An 18,378-nucleotide genomic window follows, 5' to 3' on the forward strand; every position below is an offset into this window, starting at 1 on the left:
TACTTGAAATTGTTCTTCTCCCCAAGTACCTCAAGCACATTTTTCAAAGAGGATTGCCTGAACTCTAAAACAGCAATCAAGGGCTATGAGTCAGCATTTCACCTAGACATAAAATCAAAATGGTTCAAAATAGGTAACATTATCTTTTTGAAAGACGTACATATCTCTTTGGAGAAACTTTGAGACAACTGGAGTTTGCAAGTTTATGAATAGTTTATTACATTTCAGTAAGTGTATCATGAATCAATAAAGCAAAAGTTAAGGACAATGAGCTCATTACCAAGCCAGTTATTGATTCTCTGGTTCCAAAATAGAATAGTGCAGGAAGGGTATAGAGAAAATAGGATTTTTCATGATAAAAATTTTAAGCATCTTAGGAACACAGACCTAAAGAAACTATAAGACACAACAGAAATTTCAGCAGCTACTTAGGATGTTTATTTATTTACCTTTTTTTGTCAATTAGAATTAGTTATTTGGTTTTTACTCTTAAAAAAAAAAAAAAGCCTTTTCAACTCGTCAGAGGAGTTTGCCAAAACTGAATGTTACCTCTTACTGACTTAATTATTCTTTCAATTTCTTGTATATCTTCCTCTCTTGCCTTTGAAAAGTTTACCTTACTAGCTGACTATCTTATATCACTGTCCTAGCTCAGACTGCCCTAACAAAATACCATAGGACTGGGTGGTTTAAACACCAGAAATTTATTTCCTCACAGTTCTGGTTATTAGAAGTTCAAGCTCAAGGTGTCAGCATGGTCTGTTTCTGGAGACTACTTTCTTTCTGGCTTATAGACAGCCACCTTCCCGCTGTGTCCTCAGGCGGGGATGTTCCAGGATGGGATGGTTGGAGGAGCCCCATCTCCAGATACCATCACATTAATAAGGGCTTCAACATAAAATTTTGGGGACGGGAACAAACATCTAGTCCAAAACATTCACTAACAGAAAAATTGACACTGGCTCCATATCATCAAGCAGATAATATGGAAAGGAGCAAGTCAATTTGTTTTCAAACTATTCTTATGGGAAGCTTCCCTTTTTCTCCCTTTTACAGCAATCTAATTCAATGGAAAAGGAACTTCTTAAACAATTTATGAACTAACACTAATTTCATGAACCAGTTCTTTAAAAAGCAAAGACAAAAAGTGAGACACATGGTTTTGGTAAAAACTGAAAAATAGACCATTAACCCATTTATATAGTATGTTTAATAAAAACAACTTTTAAACCCTTATACTTTGTTCTTATATCAAGTAAAGATTCTTAAAGTAATGTAAAACATTTGGATGTCCCTGGAAAGTAATATAACACACAATAACCCTTCTATATTACATATGTGTGTGTGCATATATATATATATATATATATATATGTATATGTTAGAGACTGGGTCTTGCTATTCTGCCCAGGCTGGTCTCAAACTCCTGGGCTCAAGTGATCCTCCCACCTCGGCCTCCCAAAGTGCTGGGATTATAGGCATGAGCCACCACATTTGGCCCTATATTACATTTTCATGCATATTATTAAAAGAAATGGTGACTTACGTATGGAAATATAGAAAACTGAAATAGTAAACAAAATTAACAAAGTTATAATTGGGTTGTGCTGAAGTTTACCTAATTTTAATACAAATAGTTATTTTTATTACATGCTACACAAATTTGATGGTATAAGAAATGTGTTTTTCTTGTTTGCATGAATTTCTTCGTTGCAAAATACTTAAAATGTACATAATTTTTTAAAAACAACTAAGAGGTCGGGCACAGTGGCTCATGCCTGTAGTCCCAGCACTTTGGGAGGCCAAGGTGGGCGGATCACGAGGTCAGGAGATCGAGACCATCCTGGCCAACATGGTGAAACCCCATCTCTACTAAAAATACAAAAAAATTAGCTGGGCATGGTGGCGTGCACCTGTAATCCCAGCTACTTGGGAGGCTGAGGCAGGAGAATAGCTTGAACCCAGGAGGCGGAGGTTGCAGTGAGCCGAGATTGCGCCACTGCACTGCAGTCTGGCGACAGAGCGAGACTCCATCTCAAAAAAAAACAAAAACAAAAAAACAATTAAGAACATTTCCTTAATGACTATGAAGTGAATAGACAGCATATTTCAAATTTTCAAGTAGAAGGGTAGAGGAATGTAGGACAAAAGGTGACTGAGATCCAGAGTTTAGGTGACTTGGCAAAGTCATCCAATTAGCAGGTGCAGAGTTATATATGAAACCCAAGATTTTCTTGTCTAAAAATGCTGAAGATTAGTATATTCAAGATGAAGGGGAAGAAAATCTAATTATACTGTAGATCATTTCATACCAGAAAACAGCTATGGAAACTAGTTTTTCATTTTCAAAACTCAATTAAGTGTGTGAATGGTCCGTTGGTGTCCAGCTTTAACACCTGCCTGTTCCCATAAGTGCCATGTTCCACTACAACCCCAGCTTCGGCACACTTGCTATTAGCAGCTACTTCTTTTTCACATAGAGTCACAAATTGAGAGTAAAGTTCGAACCCTTCTTCTTTTCCAGAGTTAGAGTGATATTGCATGTTTCTTCCTTTTAGTCTTCCTCCAAGGGTAGCTTGAGGGATAATAAGAATGTTTCCAGGTAGATCCAATATAGAGACATGCTTGCCATTTTCTGTCTCACTTAATTTCACATTTAACAGTGTATTCACTGGGTGAGGAAGAAAGGCAAAACATTTTAAAGTGAAAAACAAACATGAAGAAAACCATCAAGTTTTTAGTCAGCAAATCTCTGTTAAAAATTCAGTTTGTCAGCTCATGCCTCTAACCCAAAGTCTCTATTTAGATTTAAAATACTGCTTCACTAAGCTAAATAATCTAAGCATGAAAGATAAGGCAATTTTCATGCAGAAAATGGTATGATATTTTAAATCTGAATTGGCAGTTAAGATAACCTAACAATAAGTTCATCCAGAAAGGTCTAAAGAAATAACTGTACACTGGAACCTCAAATATTGTTCCCCTGGGGGAATACATGAGAAGATTTTACCTTCCTGTTCTTTTTATTTAGTAAGTAAATCCCACTGGAAAAATATGAGGATAACTCCTCCTCACACCAAATTCTGCTTGCTTGCTTGCTTGCTTGCTTGCTTTATTTATGTATTTATTTAGTCTTGCTCTGTCGCCCAGGCTGGAGTGCAATGGTGTGATCTCAGCTCACTGCAAGCTCCGCCTCCTGGGTTCAAGCGATTCTCCTGCCTCAGCCTCCCAAGTAGCTGGGACTACAGGCGCCCACCACCACGCCCGGCTAATTTTTTGTATTTTTAGTAGAGACAGGGTTTCACCATGCTAGCCAGGGTGGTCTCGATCTCCTGACCTCGTGATCCACCCGCCTTGGCCTCCCAAAGTGTTGGGATTACAGGTGTGAGCCACCGCGCCCGGCTAAATTCTTCTTTATAATGGAATATCAAATAACAATTTTACTGCAGTTAGCAGTTATTATTTTAAACTTAGTTGCCAAGAGTTTTAAGTGGAGTCAAAGGTTCCTGTTTCAATCCCAGTATAAACCAGCTAATTTTGTTGTTTAATAACCTTAAAGGCAATATTAACATGGACTAATCATTTTATAAATATTACTCATGAGAGAAGGGTAAAGGTGAAAGCAAGAATCATCAGAAATTCATTGTTACAACTGAAAAAGTAAATAAAAAGATATAAAGCTATGGCATTATCTTCATACACATATAAGAAAACGTGATATTATTTTTGTAGCATTCGTGAGATTTCCTATAGCTAATAAGTGTCGAAACCACCATAAATATCCATATATAGCTAAAAGCCTAAACTTAGAAAGCCTTTATACCTCAACATTAACCATTTTTGAAACAATAAGCAAAAGAAGTGTCTAATATAAATAGACCTAGGGTCTCCCTACCTCTATAAAGGTACACATGACTTCTGTTTGCAAAGAATAGTCCTGAGAGGGCAAATGGTAGAAGGAACTATATAAACTTCAAGACACCTGCCTTCAAATTAGGCTTTAAAAGGCATGCTTTCTGTTGGGGTAGCTAACGGTTTTAATTATTAGAGGGTCTGTAGTAAATATTCATATGGTTACCCCTCTCTACAAATCATGGAATTAATCTGGTAAAAACCTGCCAAGGTGAACACCCAAATGAATTCCTAAGCTAGGCATTAAGCATCATCAATTTTCACTTAACTAACATTTATTTTTAAATACCTCTAGTTTTCTCTATTACAAATAGGACTTTGCTGTTTAGCCAGCAGTCTTTATTGACTGCTTGTAAGGAAACTTTCCAGGGCACTTCATTCCACTCGAAATCACTATCTAGCTATCTAGGCCTCAGGCTAGTGACAGAGTAAATAGGCAATTTTGGAATAACAGGCCTGAGAGGTAATGCTACAATTTATTATGTTTCCACGTACCTCCCTCTACTGGCTATAACTGAGATTTCAGTTAATGCTGTTGGTATGCAAATATCAGTATGTAGATAAATACAATGTAGAACCAATAAGTAGAATTAAAACGAGACAATGAATTAATGGCATGTTGGAAACTCAAATATCCTAAAACAGGTTATCAATCAAGTATCTCTAATGATGTATATGGGATGTTAAGCTTTGACAGGTTTCTCGCCCTCTGTCCAATTATACTGAAGGTGAATTAAGGAAGATTCTACACATCTCTATGTTAACCATGCTAATTCAGATTTTGCGGATTTAACTGGTTATTATATTCTCAAGGGATATATGCTTTGATTGGAAATACCTGAATCTATGTAATAAATATGAGGTGAGGCTTAAGAGAATCCCATCACATTGACTTACTTAGCCTACTGGAATAGAGGGAAGTACAGGCTAATACTATTAATAATAGATGGACTTACTTTGCTTACAACTCAAATGAGTAGAATGTGATTCTTAGAATCATATATTTCTTTACTGAAAATCATGATATAAAAAATCATGTGTTCGTGTCAGACTATCCACTACAAGAGTTAAGGTGGACCTCCTCGGTGTTTTAAATTCACTACAATCTTATACATGTATTTAAAGTGAACTCACAAAGACAGATATGGAAGCGCACAGGATTTAATCACTATAAAACAACATGCGGTTTGGATATGGTAGGCATATTTTATCCTATTATGATGAAGAACCATTTGAGAATCCATAAGACAACTTTATGAAGTCAATCTTAAGTCAGAATGACAAACACTTTCTTCCTATTTTTGAAGATTTCTACATTTTTTATGGACCAAAAAAGATTTAATCCAAGGCAAAATATTAATTTAGGAAAGTGGAGAGAATGTGTAACACTCCAGCATTAGGATTTGACAAACTATTCTCTGTAATAGGAGTCCTCATTACATTATGTTCTTTTTTTTTTTTCTTTTTTGAGATGGAGTCTCCCTCTGTCGCCCAGGCTGGAGTGCAGTGGCGTGATCTCGGCTCACTGCAACCTCCGCCTCCTGGGCTCATGCCATTCTCCTGCCTCAGCCTCTCGAGTAGCTGGGACTACAGGCGCCCACCACCACACCCGGCTAATTTTTTTGTATTTTTAGTAGAGACGGGGTTTCACCATGTTAGCCAGGATGGTCTTGATCTTGTGACCTCGTGATCTGCCTGCCTAGGCCTCTCAAAGTGCTGGGATTACAGGTGTGCGCCACCGCGCCTGGCCTCTCTCTTTTTTTTCCTTTCTTCTTCAGACCAGAACATTATGTTCTTAACTCTTTAGATGTTCCTTATTATCTTCTGGATTCAAATTTCAAACTATTGTAGTTACTGGCTTTCCATTCTCACCTAGCATAGTCTCTTAAGTCTGGTTTTCATCTTTTGACAAAGTTGTCAGACATGTTTGATATGTCAGTATAAAATTCCCTCTAGGAGTTTTAGCTTTTTGTCTAAGCTCTTCCTCATTGGCCTATTTGCCCTTGAAGCTCTTCTAGGTTAACTTCTGTAAGCTTCAACTGCCCATTTGTATAATTAATATTTCTTATTAATCCAACTAATGGATGCTGTCCTTTACTAATGAGGAGAATACAACCTGTTCCCAACCTTAAGGACAGCTTCTTTTCTTTCAAGTTTGTATGTATGTTTGTTTGTGGATATAATCCTTATATCCAAATACTGTCCTGAGAGGGTATATGATTTGATTTGGTATATCTGAACCTATGTAATTATCACATGAAATGCTATAGCTATCTGAGATAGTGTATATATACATATCACTATACAGTGCTATAGCCTGTCCAGGAAACCAGAAAGCTGCAGGTAGATAAATTACTATTCAGAGATCCCTGAACATTGACTCTGTTTTCCATGTCCTTGGAGGAGGTATGGCTGTGATGACACTGAATTCAGCTCAAGACCCAGGAGAACCTTATATCTATTCTTATTTCCACAAGGAAGTGCATACATGGCTAATGCAAATTCTTCCATAATAATGATATAAACTTGAGTTGTCCAGGTTTGATGAGACCCACATCTTGTATATACAGTGTCATCTCCTGCCTCTGTTAGGGGCTCTAGGGGATAAAGGAAACTATATTAAGAAATGCAGCATCTGTTTCTCCCTGTGTGACCACCCTACTTCCAAGAAGTTTCTGTATCCTTGGCTGAAGTACATTGTGTGTATGTGTATGTGTGTACACTCTTCTACATCAATCTGTAAGTCATCTGAAATGCTGCAGATGTTTTAAAAAATTCCACCATACTTGCTTACTTTAAACTTTGAAACAGGCAAATAGCTAAGGCCAATAACACTAGATAGAATTAAGTAATTAATAACTCATCAGCACAGTTTAAGATTGTGCTTCTTAGGATGGGCAGGGATTGGTTAATGGATACAAAATTACAGCTAGATAAGAGGAATGAGTTCTGGTGTTCTGGAGCACTGTAGGATGAATATGGCTAACTATAATTTAGTGTATACTGTCAAGTCTAGAAGAAAGGATTTTAAATATTCACAACACAAATAATAAATTTTTGAGATAATGCATATCTGGTTTGATTGTTATACATTGTATACAGTATTAAAATATCACTTTGTATCCCATGAATATGTAAAATTATTATTTATTATTTATTATTTTAAAAATAAAAGGGGAGGAAAAAGATTGTGCTTCTTGTCTCTTCGGGTTCATTTGTCTATTACTGTTCTTTCTCACTCTCTCTTTTTTTTTTTTGAGACAGGGTCTCGCTCTGTTGCCCAGGCTGGAGTGCAGTGGCACCATCTCGGCTCACTGCAGCCTCGACCTCCTGGCCTCAAGTAATCTTCCAGCCTCAGCCTCCTAAGTAGCTAGGACCATAGGCACAGGTCACCATACCCAGTTACTTTTGTTTATTTTTTGTAGAGTAGAGGTCTTACTATGTTGCCCAGGCTGGCTTCTAACTCCTGGGTTCAAGTAATCCACCTGCCTTGGCCTCCCAACGTATTGAGATTACAGGTGTGAGCACCACGCTTGGCCTCTCACTCTTAAAAAAGAAACAAAGTCAAACACGTACCCATTTTGGGAAGAAGTTCTTTATCAGCTCCCTTGAAAAAGCACACATAGATCACCAGTCCTCTTTGGACCTATGAGAAATCACCACAGTAAACTCAGATTACAACAATATCTGTAAAGATACAGGGCTAAATGGGTAAAGTTTCACAACTATTAATATTATAGACATAGAGGTTAAAAGCACAGAAAATGAACTTTACAAAAGATTTCTCATGTGAGAAAACAAAATATTTTTCAATTTTCAATCATCTCAGTTATTTCTTTCACATTTAAGTTTAAAATATAGCCAAGAGCAGTGAAGACAAGTTATACCTTCAAACATTTATTTCTAATCAAAATCATTAAGACGATCAACCAGCCTTTTCCCAAGTAAAGGTGACAGACTTAGACACATTTCGTTTGCTGGGCCCCATTTATTCAATGACAAGTGAATTCACATTATACCAGGTACAGCTGATGGATAAACAACATGTAACTGATATCTCTTGACATCATCTCTTTTTATTTCCCCTAATCCATTTATTTACAGATAATGAAAATAAGGGTCTGATTCTATTTCTATAAACTCCAGGAAACTGTCCAATTATTTGTTGTTGTTGTTGTTGTTAATGCTTTATATAAACATGATTAGGACTTGAAAACTGCATTTGTGATAGTAAATTCTACATTAAAAGGTTGGTTATTATCAGGAATATAGGCTTATTTATTTTACATAATGACTTGGATATTTCTTAGATCTTGTAGGACAGAGACTATACAGAAAAGAGACATTTAAATAGTGACTTTGATTCTGCTTCTGAGTGAATCATTAGATTTTTTTGATTCTATAAATTAATCTTGACTCCAGGAGCTATTAGGAAGATTAAATGAGTTAATATTTGTAAAGTGCTTAAACACAGTGCCTGGTTCATAGTAAGTGCTATATTAGTGTTTATTAAATGAGTATGTAGAAATAAATTTAAGGGCAGAGGCACAATTTATTTCACATTTTAACTTCCAAAGCACTTTACAGGCTGTTTTGTACATGATAGGGATTCAATTTATCTGTTGATTGCATTAACATTCAACTATATGTTCCAGGCTCTATGTGTTATCCAAAGAAGTTTCTTGATAAATGTGAATGCAGCTCTGCACTCACACGTGATTTACCTGGAAAATAAGTGAGTTTTAAAAAGTGCAATCATGCTACTGAAACAATAGGCAAGGGCCTCCAATGCATACCCATAAGAAGCTGGCAAGTTATTATAGGTATTTGCACTACTGTCACAGGCCTCTCCACTAGTATTGTTTTCATCATGAATCGAAATCTTAAGCATATTTATATTTGGACACATGCAATGTCAGAATTAAATACCTAATCATTTGCAGAACAATACCTGTTCTTTCCACTAACATTATCTCCTCATTAAGGTCTTTGCCTTTCATTTATTCCATAATAGATGTTAAGTTGTGACTTCAAGTCAAAAATCACTTTCCTTATAACTTCTTTGGTATAAAACATTTCAGATATATAGAAAAATACAGATAATTCTCACTGTAGCTTTAAAAAGTTCACTTACCAGAAACAAAAACATTAGTCTGTGACAGCAAAGTTCTAAATGAATGAAACTAAGAACAAGCAAAGAAAGTAACCTTCAAATCTTGACAATCAAAATGCTGTTTCTAAAAAAACAAGAACTTTTAATAATAGAACAGGGTAGAGAATATGTAAGAAGAAAGAATTTACATTTTCTCACCATCTAAATTACTTGTCAGCTCTTTAAACTAATTTAGTTACGTGTGTAGGAGTGAAAGGGAAAGCCTTTAAAATAGTTTTTAAGTTTATAAACACAAACTGATAGTTTTGATGTGCCAGCAATAAAATACATGTGATTTTGCATAAGGAGATGTAGCCTAAACAACATAAAAAAGATAAATAAGCATGGAAGGAAACTAAATGATTGATAGTTTGCAATTTGTAGTGTCTGGATGCAACTATAAAAATGGATAATTCAGCCGGGCACGGTGGCTCAAGACTGCAATACCAGCACTTTGGGAGGCCGAGGCGGGCAGATCACAAGGTCAGGAGATCGAGACCATCCTGGCTAGCACGGTGAAAACTCCGTCTCTAGTAAAAATACAAAAAATTAGCCAGGCGTGGTGGCAGCCGCCTGTGGTCCCAGCTGCTTGGAAGGCTGAGGCAGGAGAATGGCTTGAACCCGGGAGGCGGAGGTTGCAGTGAGCCCAGATTGCACCATTGCACTCCAGCCTGGGTGATAGAGTGAGACTCTGTCTCAAAAAAAAAAAAAAAAAAAAGGATAATTATTTTATTTATTTTTTATTTTTGAGATGAGGTCTCACTCTGTGGCTCAGGCTGGAGTGCAGTGGTGCGATCTTGGCTCACTGCAACCTCTGCCTCCCGGGTTCAAGAGATTCTCCTGCCTCAGCCTCCCGAGTAGCTGGGATTACAGGTGTCCGCCACCAAGCCTGGCTCATTTTTGTATTTTTAGTAGAGACGGGATTTTACCATGTTGGCCAGGCTGGTCTCAAACTCCTGACCTCAAGTGATCCGCCGGCCTCGGCCTCCCAAAGTGCTGGGATTACCGCGCCTGGCCAGTTAATTCTTTAGATAGGATGGCAAAATAAAATAATAAAATTTCAAATAAGGAAATCGAGACCTCACAAAAAATCATGACAAAAATAAGAAAAGTGAATTTCTGGGAAAGGAGAGAGATAAGAATACAGGAATTTCTATGCTTATATTTCCAAATTAGCACAGGGCAACAGATTCTGATTTTAGAATAATCACCCACACATCATATAGTTCACGGGTACTATTTACAATAAGCAGGCGGGGCGCGGTGGCTCAGGCTTGTAATCCCAGCACTTTGGGAGGCTGAGGCAGGTGGATCACCTGAGGTCAGGAGTTCTAGACAAGCCTGGCCAAAATGGCGAAACCCCGTTCTCTGCTAAAAATACAAAAGTTAGCGTGGTAGCTTGCGCCTGTTGTCCCAGCTACTCGGGAGGCTGAGAAAGGAAAATTGCTTGAACCCGGGAGGCGGAGGTTGCAGTGAGCCGAGATCGTGCCACTGCACTCCAGCCTGGGCGACAGATCGAGAATTCATCTCAAAAAATAAAAATAAAATATAAATAAATAAAATATATATAAAAAAAACTAAAATTGTTTTAAGTAATTCTAGATCTGGGACCGAATTCAGCAGAAAAGATGAGCGAATGAGATTTTGCTACACTGAAGTTTCTGATTATCTACAAAAGTCTTCATTATGAACTAATTTTTTTCTTACATTTTAACGTACTCCAAAAATACGTCAGAGGTCTTAAAGAAAATTTCATTTGTTTTTGTATGCAGTGGGGCAGGCGGTCTTAAAAATGAAAGTAGAAGGAACTCATAGTGACATAAATGTTTTAAATTCTTTGGAGAAATGTGTTTGATAACAATGCAACATTGTTATAAAAGTAGTGGTCTTTGTTTCTCAGTTGGAAATAGGTCAAAAATTTTAAAAGGCTTCTAGAAATAGAATTGTTTCTTAGGAAATCTCATTTCTATGCTAAGACCAAGTCAACATAGGGGGAATTCGACGCGATCTGAGGCGTAAGTCTAAGCAGATCATGAACTCTTGCAGCAAACCTGACCTACAAGCTTGCCCCCGACCAGCATAGACCACGAGCTGCAAGGGGTCTGAGACAGTAAGGCCTGAAGTTCACCGAACTCAGTTTCAAATCCCCGTGGTCCCCCCAAGAAGGGAGACGCGCTCTTCCTCTCGGGGGCTACACCTGGCGCCGGGGAACGGTGATGCAGGACGGAAAAGACAAGCGCAGCCAGGCAGGCCACCGCGGCCAGCTTCAAGCTGACCCGGTATCCCCGCGGCCGGACCGCCGGTCTCAGAGAGAGACACAGAGAGGACGAGTCACCGAGACAACGCGGAAAAAACCGCCCCGCACGCCGGAGGATAACGAGAGCTGCCGGGCTGACGTTACCTCCACCCATTGGGCCGCGGCGTCCTCATCGGCTGGGCGAATTTGCAGCCGGGCGTGCAGGCACTGCTGCAGGAGCGCCCGGGCCTGAGGAATCCGGCTACTCTCAGCCATGGATTAAGCCAGCGCCGCGGCCGGACGGTTACTAGGCCATGTGTCGCTGGCCCCTCCCTTGACGCGCTGGCGGGGCAGACGAGGCGGGGCACGACTAAGGGCCTGCCCCGATCGCCCAGTGGCCCCGCCCTTAGAGGGCGGGGCCTCGGACTGACTCTGGAATGTCCCGGATATGCGGTCTTGGAGGCCTGGGTAGCGCTAAGCTTCTCCGCAGCACCTGCCCAACTCTGTGGAAGGCGCTCAGTGTATACTTTTATTAAACGATTGAAAAGACTCGTTAGATCTCTTTCCCTACAAACGTTTTAAGAAACATTTTTCACCTCAGAAAGCTTAGGTTCCAACTGTTCAAAAATTTTAAATCTGCTTGATTTAAATTCATGTTATGCCCATATGAAAGTAAGTAAACAAATAATCGAATCATAAAGCAAGCGGAGATGGAACTAAAAGCTGTATATACATCCTTCAAAATTTTCCTTATTCCAATGAATAAAACAATGCTGCCTCCTCTATCGGGAATGCCATAAATTATTCTGATTCCACAGTTGTGAAAAGGTATTGGTATGCTATATGAATACACATTCTTTAGAAGATATTCTCGTTAAAAATGTTCTTATCCAAGAAAGTATGATTGTTAATAACTTAGCCCGCTACTAATACAAAAATAAAACAGCTTATTCGGATGCATATGATGTAAATTCTGTGATGCATTTTCTGGAAGTACATATTAGAATGTAAATAAAACTAAACAAGGGCTTGAGTTTCTTTCCCATGTAACGTATTCCTTAAACATGCATCAGATTAGCATTTATTTGTCTATGGGCTTGGATGGTTTAGATGAGGAATAATAGTGTTACCCTGATTGCATTACCCAGGTCATTGATTTGGGCTCAGTTGACACAATGTGCCTATACATTCGGATCTGTTGTTTAAAAAGATGACATCACTGACAGTGTTGCTATCCATACAAAGTAGTGTGACTGAAGAAAATAATCCATGCATAATCAACAGTCCTTTGTACACAAAATCGAAGCTGCTTGTTTGCTGGTTATCTTGCAGCCAGGTTTACACTTTTAGTAAAAACAGAAAGAAAAATCTCACATGATCTCTGATTGTTGCATTGCAGGGATTCCAACAGTTGTTGACATTTGTCTGCAAAGCACAGACAAGTTGAATTGCTTCATGTCTGCACCTTTATGTCATTATAACTACTGAGTCTCTATTCTCTCCGTCTCTCAGATTCAGATTTTACAGGCCTGAAACAAACTTTGACATACAAACCGTTAGCTATGTCCCAGAATAAGAAAAGACTTTGGTGTCCATTTGTATGTGGTTGCAGGAAATAGGGAGGTCTATAGAGAATAGGTTATATGGTTCACAGAGATCTTTCTACAGAGAGGGTGTCTTTAACAAATTGGGAAACCCTTCCTGTGAGTAGAATAGATGGAGTATGGTTGGTGATGGTTAGCTTCTCAAAAATCACTAATTACTTTAAACCCTCCTATTGAGTGAGGATCTCGTGGACATTGCTGTAGGTACGTAATAGGCTGTGGCTAACTTATTTTTTACTTCTATTTGCAGAAGGCTATAGAGAGTGGCCACCAAAGACAGCATTTCCTTTCTGTATTTTATTTTTTGAACACTTAGTTTCATTCTGCAAATAATTTAAGAAGGAAGGACATGCATGCAATAAAATAGTAAAATGTGAATTAAAGCATTAGGAATAAAGAAACTAGAATTATGTCAGTAAGCCACAATGGGGGAAATTGAAAACAGGTAAGACAGTGGTTCTCAACTGGAGTGCTGAGATGATACAGTATGCAGCAAAGTTTTCACAAATGTATAACTTCAATTTTTGTTATAAAACAATTATGTTCATTGTATGTAGTATTGAGGTGCTGTAGGTTGCACAATTTTTTTCAAGTTGCAACTAAAGGCAAAGCATAGCATTAAGTTGGCTTTACAAGAAGATGGTGGTTCACTGGAATGTGAGAGAGCTTTGCCTTGTCATTGTATGAGAAATCATTGAGCAGAGATAATTCTCAAACACCTACAATATTGAAAGTGTACCATATGGATAGGGGATTAATTGTGGATGGGTTCTATGTCCTCTGAGATGGTATAATAACTAATTTAGTGTTATTTTAACTTCTTTAATTCATTTAAGTTGGCTGCCCTAAATTCTGGCATTCAAAGTATTTCACAAACATGAAAAGTTTGAGAACCATTTCTAAAAGATTCCTTAGAGTTGATGCTAAGCTTCCTGATTGTAAATAGGAGAGGATAGGGAAGGGCAGTATAATCTATTTCATAGTTCTAGGGATAAGCAGAGCTTTTCCTCAGATTTAGCTCTAAGCTGAGCCTCTTACCTGAGACTTTATATAGGATATGTTAATAAATACAAGTGCAGGCCTGGTGAGGTGGCTGACACCTGTAATCCCAGCACTTTGGGAGGCTGAGGTGGGCAGATCATGAGGTCAGGAGATCGAGACCATCCTGGCTAACATGGTGAAACCGTTTTTAGTCTCTATGAAAAAATACAAAAAGTTAGCCAGGTGTGGTGGCGGGCACCTGTAGTACCAGCTACTCGGGAGGCTGAGGCAGGAAAATGGCATGAACCCAGGAGGCAGAACTTGCAGTGAGCCGAGATTGCGCCACTGCACTCCAGCCTGGGCAACAGAGTGAGGCTCTGTCTCAAAAAAACAAAACAAAACAAAACAAAACAAAAAAAACCAAGTGCAACTGGAAGAGGTAGGTATTTTATCTTAGGGAAGACAGGATCTAGCCTTCTAGTTTAAAGCCCAGAGATTTTTTTTTTTCTAGTTTAAAGCCCAGAGATTTATTTAAAAAAAAACAAAAAACAAAAACCATGTTCTGAGAAATTGGTTAACATTAACTAAAATGCACATTAGATTGGGGTAGAACCAGAATACTAATTTAGTCATTTATAACAAGAAATATTGCCATGACATGGAGTGGAAATTCTCACACAGGGCATGGTCAGCATGTTTCCCCCTGTGGTGAAGCATAGGAAGCTAGATCATTTCAGAAGTCTCTTTATTAATTAATGATGAGAAATACTCAAAATCGGTATGACCAGCATATTATTTTTATGTAGAGAGAGTAACACAGAAATCAGGATGTTGCTTGGTAAATGAGAACTCGAACAAAGAGGGTGAGAAAATTTTTTTGTGGAAGACACCTAACTAAGTACTAAGCACAGGAGACAGTGAGAAATATGCTAAACTATGTCCCTACAGCAAATGTAGTATCAGATTTTCTAGGGCAATTTCTTTAATTGTTCCTTGATAAAATCAGAATCCCTTGATATAACCCCAAAATAAAAGCAAGCCTTCAGATGTAATATGGTCTAAATATACTAATGTGACAGTCCTACTCTACTAGAGATTAATGCATGAACTTTGTGTACTTCACTTAATCCTAATCAATTTTCTCAACTGGGCTTTTGAGAAGTGTTGAACAATGGGATCGTTCAAGGTTTAGTCCATGGCAAGGGCTTGTGGAGTAGGGTATTTTATATTATTGACCAAGACACTGTGATTTAGATATCAAAAGAGCAAACGGGGAGGTTACACTGTATACTGAAACGGGAAGGGCCAAATTAGGACGTGCATTTGGATGAATAGCTATGCTGGTTATATATGAAGGTGGATTTAAGGATTTCTGAAAAAGTAGTTTTGTCTGCCATAACACATAAATGAAAAAATTAGGTTCCTAAAGTTCTATACAGTGGCAGATATAATTTTGGCTTGGAAAAATTGTCTAAGTGGTTGTCTTGACAGAAAACAGATGGCACACTTTCAAAAGGTGAAGAGAAGCTGAGCATGGTGGTGGCTCATGCCTGTAATCCCAGCACTTTGGGAGGCTGAGGCTGGAGAATCATTTCAGCCCAAGAGTTTGACACCAGCCTGGGCAAGATGATGGGACCCCCATCTCTATTGAAAAAAGAAAGAAGGTCGGGCACGGTGGCTCACACCTGTAATCCCAGCACTTTGGGAGGCCGAGGCGGGTAGATCACTTCAGCTCAGGAGTTCGAGACCAGCCTGGCCAACATGGTGAAACCCCATCTCTACTAAAATACAAAAATTAGCCGGGCGTGGTGGCTTGTGCCTATAATCCCAGCTACTGGGGAAGCTGAGGTGGGAGAATCGCCTGAACCCAGGAGGCGAGGGTTGCAGTGAGCTGAGATTGAACCACTGCATTTCAGCCTGGGTGACACAGCAAGACTCCATCTAAAAAAGAAAAGAAAAGAAAAAAGGGAAGAAAAGAGAGAGAAAGAGAGGAAGAAAGGAAAGGAAGGAAGGAAGGAGAGAGGAAGGAAGGAAGGAGAGAGAAAGAAAGAAAGAAAGAAAGAAAGAAAGAAAGAAAGAAAGAAAGAAAGAAAGAAAAGAAAGAAAGGGAAAGAAAGTGACGAGAATAAGAGAGTTGAATGAAGGTTGAATGAAGGGATCATTAACCAGGTATGTGAAAGGCTAAGGAAAACCATCAGGGGATAGTGAAGGACCCAGGGCTAGCAACAACAGGAAGCAGTTACCATTCTGAAGGGGTAAGAGGAAGGAATAGTTTTCTTCAAGAACCAGCAAGAACTAGGTCACACTTGACAGGACCTGTGACCTTCCATAGAGAAATGCAGTCTCTGCCAAACTGCAGCCTGTTTTCCCTTTCCTCCTAGCTTTGATCGTCTGCCATTTCTCTCATTGGCTACACCCAGCTGGAGGTTAGAGTAAGGGTTGATTCAGTACATAAAAAAAGCCTCCTGGGACACAGAATAGGAGATAGAAGGATGGAGAGTGGATCTGAAAGGACACACTGAGAAGATCCAGGGCAGCAACTACTTCCAGCTTCTATGGACAGAGAGAAATATCAATACTTACCTTCTACAGGATAATTTAGTGGCAAAATATACCCCTCATCTGTATACCCAGTTTTCTAATTACAAGGGGTTATTTTATGAAACAATTACATTATGGGTGATAGCTGTAAAGAATAATTATTTTGTTTTGTTTTGTTTTTCAGAAAAAGTCCCAAATCAATAGGTATTTTATTACATAATTAAAATATCACAAATAAGGCTAGGTGCGGTTACTCACCCCTGCAATCCCAGCACACTGGAAGGCTGAGGAAGGAGGATTGCTTGAGTCCAGGAGTTTGAGACAAGCCTGGGCAACATAGCAAAACCCTGTCTCTACAAAAAATTAGTCAGGCATGTTGGTGCGTGCCTGTAGTCCCAGCTACTTGGGAGGCTGAGGTGGGAGGGTTGCTTGAGCCCAGGAAGTTGAGGCTGCAGTGAGCTGTGATTGTTCCACTTCACTCCAGCCTGCGTGACAGGGCAAGACTGTCTAAAAAAAAAAAAAATCACAAATACATTTTAGGATTCATCGGGCATCTTGTTTCAGAAGCTGGACACCTATTAGATCTTATTCATCAGCCTGCTGAACAGTTCCTTTTTCAGAGACATAGATGCCATCCAAAAATTTCCTGATGTCTTTGATTTTAACTGTTGTGGCTTGCTGAATCAAAGCAACTGAATTTGAAACAAGCTCAATGTCATTTCCTTCAAGGATTAATTCATCTTTCTGGGCTTGAGATACTGAACAAACAACATTTATCCTCATTCGAACCCTGCGGATGTATTTTTTACCCAAGAAATTGTGGATTTCAACAAGAGACCTGTTCTCCCAGAATACAATATTGATGAGGAAGTGAGCTTACAGAGACTTCATCTTGTAATGGAAGCCCACAGTAGCACCCTTGATCATGTTCTGTACATGACTACAAATAGTGTGAATGGTAGCCAGTTCCTTTCTCTTTCCCCACCAGTTGTCAACCTGGAGCCTCTTCCTTTTCTTTCCAAGGAGACTGAGTTCTACATTGGTGTGATTGAAGTCCTTCTGCAGGGTTCTTCTGGGGCCCTTTACAGTAACTGTGTTTCTTCAGAGTGATATCAACATTTTCTGGAATGTTGACTGTCTGATTGCTGAGAATGGTCTTCATTCTGACGGTACATGCTGCAAAGAGAGAGTGTCTCGTCATCACATTCTTGTAGCCCATAAGGGGACTGTGTATTCAAGAACAATTATTTTAGCTTAAGAATATGGGACAATTATCTATTGAGGTGAACAGATAATGCTAATAAAACTACATTTGTAAAAGTGAGGCCAGGCATGGTGGCTCATGCCTGTAATCCCAGCACTTTGGGAGGCTGAGGTGGATGGATCACTTGAGGCCAGGAGTTTGAGACCAGCTGGCCAACATGGTGAAACCCCGTCTCTACTAAAAATACAAAAGTTAGCTGGGTATGGTAGCACTGCCTGTAATCCCAGCTACTCAGGAGGCTGAGGCAGGAGAATTGCTTGAACCCGGGATGTGGAGGCTGCAGTGAGCTGAGATTGCGCCACTGCACTCCAGCTGGGTGACAAAGCAAGACTCAGTCTCAAAGGAAAAAAAAAGTGAAATTAAGCTTCTGTCTGTTTTCGTATCACACAAAAATCTTAGAGAATATTTAGGATAATCTGATTGGGCCTGTGCAAATTTCACTTTAGGAGTGTCCAATACAATCACCGAGAGATAGTCAGTCTTCTACTAGGGCACCTGAAACTGAGGTGTGAAAGGCCCATGTGAATTCTGACTTCAAGACACTTGCCACATACATTAAAACTCTGAGGGAAGGTCAGGCGAGGTGGCTTGTGCTTGTAATCCCAGCACTTTGGGAGGCCAAGGCAGGTGGACCACTTGAACCCAGGAATTTAAGACAAGCCTGGGCAACATGGTGAAACCCCATCTC

The 18,378-nt window shown here is 39.2% G+C and overlaps 2 protein-coding genes and 1 pseudogene across 3 annotated transcripts in view; all 3 read right to left on the minus strand.

Annotated features, from left to right (window-relative positions):
• HEATR5A (HEAT repeat containing 5A) overlaps window positions 1-11,499 on the minus strand; it is a 170,739-nt gene extending 159,240 nt beyond the window's left edge. The window contains exons 1-3 of one of the 2 annotated variants that reach the window (XM_063651510.1): window positions 11,466-11,499; window positions 9,047-9,149; window positions 7,489-7,558 (exon numbers count right to left, since the gene is read on the minus strand). The gene's annotated coding sequence lies outside the window, so the exon portion shown is untranslated. Of the gene's footprint in view, window positions 1-7,488; window positions 7,559-9,046; window positions 9,150-11,465 lie in introns of those variants that run through there. The other variant, XM_063651511.1, reaches the window with a different exon arrangement.
• Window positions 195-11,602, minus strand: DTD2 (D-aminoacyl-tRNA deacylase 2). Its single transcript, XM_054448309.2, has 3 exons — window positions 11,466-11,602; window positions 7,489-7,558; window positions 195-2,671 (listed from the first exon to the last, which is right to left on the minus strand). The coding sequence occupies exons 1-3, from the start codon at window positions 11,574-11,576 to the stop codon at window positions 2,346-2,348; spliced, it is 507 nt and encodes a 168-aa protein (XP_054304284.2). The 5' UTR covers window positions 11,577-11,602; the 3' UTR covers window positions 195-2,345.
• A 5,409-nt stretch (window positions 11,603-17,011) lies between these two features.
• Window positions 17,012-17,588, minus strand: LOC129012554 (large ribosomal subunit protein uL6-like; annotated as a pseudogene).
• Between the last annotated feature and the right edge of the window lie 790 nt (window positions 17,589-18,378).

This window comes from Pongo pygmaeus, chromosome 15, assembly GCF_028885625.2.
Source record: "Pongo pygmaeus isolate AG05252 chromosome 15, NHGRI_mPonPyg2-v2.0_pri, whole genome shotgun sequence".
Lineage (NCBI taxonomy): Eukaryota > Metazoa > Chordata > Mammalia > Primates > Hominidae > Pongo > Pongo pygmaeus.

Coding starts and splice junctions, on each gene's coding strand:
- DTD2 (XM_054448309.2), bottom strand. CDS start 11,576: ATGGCTGAGAGTAGCCGGATTCCTCAGGCCCGGGCGCTCCTGCAGCAG. Junction 7,559..11,465: donor CCGCGGCCCAATGGGTGGAG/GTAACGTCAGCC, acceptor GATTTCTCATAG/GTCCAAAGAGGACTGGTGAT. Junction 2,672..7,488: donor AGAACTTCTTCCCAAAATGG/GTACGTGTTTGA, acceptor TTCCTCACCCAG/TGAATACACTGTTAAATGTG.